We start from the raw sequence: 6,311 nt of genomic DNA, 5'->3' as shown, positions 1-6,311 counted from the left end.
ACTACACTTTTAAAATCTATGTTCCTTTTTATAATCTTGTACATAATAATACGCCTTGTTTATAAATATTAAACGTAGACTTCTGTGGTAATAACAGAAAAAAAACTACGCTTCATCACTCACGTTAGTAATATTATCACAGTGATGTAGAATGGTCAAGCAGACAAGCATAATAACTATTTCGGTATGAATTGACGATCAAGGTCAAAAACAATAATAATCACTTTGTAGACGTCGTCCCGCTGTTCGTATCATTAGACGTCCATTAGTTGCGTGGATATGTTGATATTTCATGATTTAAAAGATAATAAGTGATAAAGATTTCATATAGTGTTGCGCTTAGTGTAAGTCAATTTCACTGATTAGTTTGAAGGCAGTGCAGATATAGTTAACTGTAGTGTAATTTTATAATTTGTGTAAAACATGCAATCATTTAGGAAGTCGGCCACAACTTTGGCCGTGTTAAATAAACAAATCGTAAGGTAAGTTGAATTTAATAAATCTTCTTGATATATTTGTATCATATGTTTTTGGTTAAGATAAGTAATCGATTTGTTTTTAATTTTTTAACATTTAAAAAAAATATTAAATAAAATTAGAAGTAATTGAAAATTATAATATTAATTTGGTTCAAAATCATACAAGTTAAAATTAGCTCTAAATTATCTAGATAACAAAAGAATCGCCGGGTGAATTTTTATTTGTTATCGAATTAGTATTATCAAATAACAAATTTACCTTGTTTAATTATTTCTTATTAGTTTATTATCTAATTGTTCGTGTTTGTTAAAATTCATGCCCCTAAATATATTTTAAAGGTCAGTGACGGTAAGCAGTTCAGCCGTTAATACTAATGAGAATAGGCAGGAACTGAAGTCATGGCGAGAGATACCTGGCCCTTCTTCTTTGCCTCTAATTGGACAAATACATCATTTTCTTCCTGGAGGTATGTTCATTGAAGCCGTCACGTAATGTCCGGTAGTTGTGAAACAACGAAATCGATAGTTATTTATATAGTTTACAATTAAAGAAAACCAATAAATAAATATGGTGTAAAAATGTATATTTATTATGATAACAATAGGTAATAGAGTTAATAAACGCTGCGTGGCGCGTTTACCTACGCAGACAACGTAAGATAACGATAACGGCAAACGGCACAAGATAACGTCATGCCCTTTGCCGTGACGGCATACGAGACGATTTTACCTCCAAGACCTGTTCATAAATGTTTATCTTACATACATTACATTACATTAGCAGCCTGTAAATTTCCCACTGCTGGGCTAAGGCCTCCTCTCCCTTTGAGGAGAAGGTTTAGAGCATATTCCACCACGTTGCTCCAATGCGGATTGGCGGAATACACATGTGGCAGAATTTTGTTGAAATTAGACACATGCAGGTTTCCCCACGATGTTTTCCTTCACCGCCGAGCACGAGATGAATTATAAACACAAATTAAGCACATGAAAATTCAGTGGTGCCTGCCTGGGCTTGAACCCGAAATCATCGGTTAAGATTCACGCGTTCTAACCACTGGACCATCTCGGCTCGGATGTTTATCTTAACTTTTCTAAAACTTTAAATTTGAAATTTTTTTAAAAAATAATTTAAGATGATATTTGTTTCATCCTTTGAAATTTGTCACATTGGCAGTACTACAGTATACGCTGTTGTGTAAGATGTAAATTCATATCCCAATCTCACTTACGGTAAAAGTCACTAATGTCAATGATTAACTCGACGTCAACTTAGAGAGATAGGCTATTTTGATATTATAGTGATGCATTAAAGGATATCACTTTCTGTTAATATCGACACTTTCTTAATAATAGTTTACTACTGTGAGTTTCGAATTTCCACAAATCTTCGTGAAAGAATCAGTCCAATCAATTTTGGATTTATTTCATGAAAATTCAATTTATTTTTAATATATTTGCAAATAAGTAGTTAATGGTCATTTACAGATTTAGTAGATAATATGTTTGTTTGTTTTAGAAGTCAAGCTCATGACTTTTAATAGGATAACTAATATCGAATTATACGTTTTATAAAGTTTATTTAAAAGTAATATTAACTTCAAACAAGTTTTCTGAGTAACTTGGATGGATTAAACAGATAATTTGCTGTCAAGACATCGAAATATATCTAAATATTTAATGCCATTTAAAGTGACAGTCGTTAAATGTTTTACTGCTGGGCTAAGGTCAACTCTTTGTTTTGGAGGAGAAAATTCGGAGTTTATTCCACCACGCTTCTCCAGTGCATGGAATGTCATTGCAGTTAAACTATTAAGATTGTCACGATTTAACTACTGGACCAATCACTCTTAATATAAAAATATACTAAGAGTTAATATTTTTAGGCTCACTACATACATTTGAAACTAATATGGGTATATCCGAAAAGTTATACCAGCTTTTTGGACCAATTGTTAGACTGGATGGTGCACTTGGTTCGCCCACTATAATTTTTTTGTTCGACGCTGAAGCTTCGTCTCAAGTAAGACTTTTTCTAACATATCAAATAGTTATGTGACTGGCAGTTACCACAAAGACTATATGAAATAAAATAAAAATTTCAGATACTTCGAAATGAGAATTGGATGCCGATTCGAATCGGTTTTCAAAGTTTGGAATATTTCAGGAAAAACTATAAGAAAAGCGAACGTGATCAGAATGAATCAACAGGTCTAATCACTGAGTGAGTCTGTATTTTTTGTATGTCCTTTTATGATAAAATACTTTTTATGCTTAACTGTTATTAAATTGATAAAAATTTGATACAACATATAATTATTTTAAATTTTAGACAACTTGAACCGTGGAAGAAGTTCCGATCAACTGTCAACCCTATTATGCTACAAACTAAAACTATTAAACTGTATAGAAACAGCTTAAATGAAGTTGCTGAAGATATGATTAAAAGGTATAACACTATTTCATTGAATTTTTACGAAATAATTTTACCGCTCCACATCTAATTACAAGTAGAAAATCTTGTTAATTTCTAAACTTTTTAGAATGAAGCTTATACGTAACGAAAAAAATATGTTGGAAGGGAAATTCGATGAGGAGATGAATTTGTGGGCATTGGAATCCATTGCTTTAGTAGCACTTGGGGGTCGTCTTAATTGCCTTGATCGTAGTCTCCCAGAAAATTCTCCGGAAAGGAAGTTAATACAGACAATACATGAAATATTTAAAACAGCGGAAGAAATTGATTTTAAGCCAAACCTCTGGAGATACATTTCGACCCCAGGCTTTAAAAAGGCAATGAAGATGTATGAAACACAAGTAGAGTATGTATCTTTCTTTAATGGTTTTCTCGTTTAATATTTATGAATTAATAGAATAAAATATTTAATGGTTTATTCGCTCTTTAGACTCAGTAAATTTTTTATTGGAAAAGCGATAAAACAACTTGAAACTAAAGATAAAAACTTGAACGAAGAAAAAGGCATTTTGGAAAAACTACTGGAAATTGACGAAAGCACAGCTGTAACCATGGCCAGTGATATGTTGTTTGCTGGTGTCGACACGGTAAGTTATTGTAATTAATAAAATAACATTTTCAAAAACAGCATGCAGCAGCAGCAGCATTTCAATTCATTGCATGCATTTGGGTATACCAAATGCATGCAATGAATATGCAATTTCAAATTATAAACACTGAACTGTTTTAGGCGGCCAACACCATGACAGCGACTCTTTACTTACTAGCTACAAACCCAGAAAAGCAAATAAAATTAAGGAAAGAAATCGTGTCCGGAAAAGAGGAGCGATCATACTTAAAAGCGTGTATAAAAGAGTCGATGAGGATGCTCCCGGTGGTTGCGGGCAACATGAGGCAAACAACAAAAGAATACGATATTTTAGGCTACAGAATACCCAAAGATGTAAGTACAAGATATTTTTTATCACTTTAAATATTCAGTTGAATTAAGCCATTCACCTATATTTCCAGATGCATGTATCGTTTGGTCATCAATTTTTATCGTCAATGGAAGAGCATTTCCCAAGAGCAAAGGAATATATACCAGAAAGATGGATTACGGAAAAAACTGACCCGTTGCATCACAGCAACGCACATCCTTTTGCATTCAGCCCATTTGGATTCGGAGCTCGCAGTTGTATTGGTAAATTCGTTTTCATAGTTTCCAAAGACGTTCTGTTTAAGACACGCTTATACATTAAATATTCTTTTTATTTTGTTCACATATCTTTTTATGCCTATTTTAATTATATAATTAGATATAAAATTCTTTTACCTTCTAACGTTCAATTTTACAAATATTTAAAGGTATTTTTCATACTAACATATATATCGTTACTGACTTCTTTCCTATAGTTACTTATTTTTATGTTACAGGTCGTCGGATAGCTGAATTGGAAATAGAAATATTCCTCGCTAAGGTCATAGAGAACTTCCACGTGGAATGGTTTGGACCACCGCTGAAGGTTAAGCCTAGTACTCTCAACTACATCACGGAACCCTTCAACTTTGTGTTTAAGGATGTTAAGTAGTATATTTTAATAGCGTCTTAGTTAGTGCTGAATAGGTTACAAGTTACAATAGTATACATACTGAGTGATGTCTTCCCCTACTATGTTGTTCCTCACACTCACAGGTAATATAAAGCATAGAATAGTAAGAACGGGATAGATAAAGCCTCAATAGTTCAATTATATATTGTATATAAATCGCGGTTCATTTGTGATCCCTCTAATCTCTTTGTCTTACCCACTTTTAGAACACATATTTCAAAATACAATATTTATAATTTCTTGTTAAAGAGAACTGCCAGTATTATTTAAAAAAAAAAAACATTTATTTTATGTCTAAACCGTCCTTCTACGGAAGAAACATGATTTGTGATATATGTTTTTTAGTTGTATAAATTTTAATTATTATTCCATATTTTATGTATAATATTTGAATTTCATTATTTTTGAGTTTATTTTTATGATGTAAAGGGATGTTTTTGTTTGGTATAATTTTTTTAAGTTACCTCTGATTTTTATTTGTAATTTAAGTACATATCTAATATTTAAGCGCTTTAAGTTATTTATCCTGGAACACATCCACGAAATGTTTTTATATAGGATAATATAATTTTCAAAAGTTCTATCTACAGAACCTTTTCGTCTATTAAAATAATGCACACAAAAAATAATTTTTAATAAATTGAACGGTACCAAAATGCCTTATATATTCATATTTTTACAATTATAAATATATCATTAGATAGAAACTAATGAAGAAAAGAGAAGCGTAAATATATTTTATCGATACCTATTAAAATAATTCAAAACGTTGCGTCGAAACCAACAATAAAGCAATACTTTACCAACAATCTTTCGTTTCTCTTTCAAAATTGTCTATTTTATATTCAAATATCATTCCAATATAAACTTTGTAATGAAAATTTTGTATTCAGAACGCCTTTCGTCGTGTTTTAGTTAATTTATGATGTAATAAAATGAGTTTTAAACATTACTCTATTGTTCCGAATGACCCATTGGTCTTATAGCTATCATCGGTTTTAGATTCTGTGATCCTTGCCTCAAAATCTGGGTCAGATGAATAAAAGTTGTTATATTTGATCGATAATTCGCATTGACTTAGAACGTTTGTAGCAATCCTATATACGAGTATTAAAAGCGTAAGCCGATTTTTGTCTCAGTGATCAAGGGACGATCGGTTATGATATAATTTCGAAGAGCTCCAGCCGGAGATGTGCAGAAAAATAAAGAGGATTCTTGGTTGTAATTTACTAAATTGTTGCGATTTAAAAAATTGAAAAAAGCTACTGCCCAGTTAGAGAGCTGCGCTACTGTTGTATATAAACACCAAACTTACTGCGACATACTTTGTGTTTTAATAACAATATTTTTATTCAGAATCAGATTGAATCAGAGGCCTAAGCAAGAACATTTTGATCGAATTCAGTATCATCTCAACTTGGCCGCAGCGAGCCACCTTGGGCAGCACCTTACATTCCTACGTATCTTCTTCGTATTGGAGCAGGCGCAATAAAAATTCAGTGGCTGTACCATTCTTGCACCTAAGGACAATCACTAACTCCAAATCAATCAACAGGTCCAAGACAAACAGGTCAGTCGCTGCTACAAAAGCACCGACTCTGTTGTCACGGACGATTTTGCAGAGCAAACTCGATATTCAATTGAATTTTTGAACAGTCTTAACGTGTCAGGACTTCCACCTCGCAACTTGCAATTGAAAATTGGTTCAATTGTTACCCTGCTCCGTAACTTGAACGTGAAGGCTTTCTGAAGCGTCGCCAATTT

General features: G+C 32.4%; 1 protein-coding gene across 1 annotated transcript; it reads left to right on the top strand.

Annotated features, from left to right (window-relative positions):
- The first annotated feature begins 222 nt into the window (after positions 1 to 222).
- On the top strand, positions 223 to 4,888 carry LOC125077572 (cytochrome P450 CYP12A2-like). The gene is made up of 10 exons (XM_047689520.1): positions 223 to 482; positions 819 to 946; positions 2,366 to 2,502; positions 2,585 to 2,703; positions 2,812 to 2,928; positions 3,023 to 3,301; positions 3,386 to 3,542; positions 3,686 to 3,898; positions 3,967 to 4,138; positions 4,372 to 4,888. The coding sequence occupies exons 1-10, from the start codon at positions 424 to 426 to the stop codon at positions 4,524 to 4,526; spliced, it is 1,536 nt and encodes a 511-aa protein (XP_047545476.1). The 5' UTR covers positions 223 to 423; the 3' UTR covers positions 4,527 to 4,888.
- The last annotated feature ends 1,423 nt before the right edge of the window (positions 4,889 to 6,311 follow it).

The sequence above is a fragment of the Vanessa atalanta genome, chromosome 4, assembly GCF_905147765.1.
Source record: "Vanessa atalanta chromosome 4, ilVanAtal1.2, whole genome shotgun sequence".
NCBI lineage: Eukaryota > Metazoa > Arthropoda > Insecta > Lepidoptera > Nymphalidae > Vanessa > Vanessa atalanta.
Note: the sequence above shows the minus strand (reverse complement) of the source record. Positions and strands in the feature narration are given on the sequence as shown.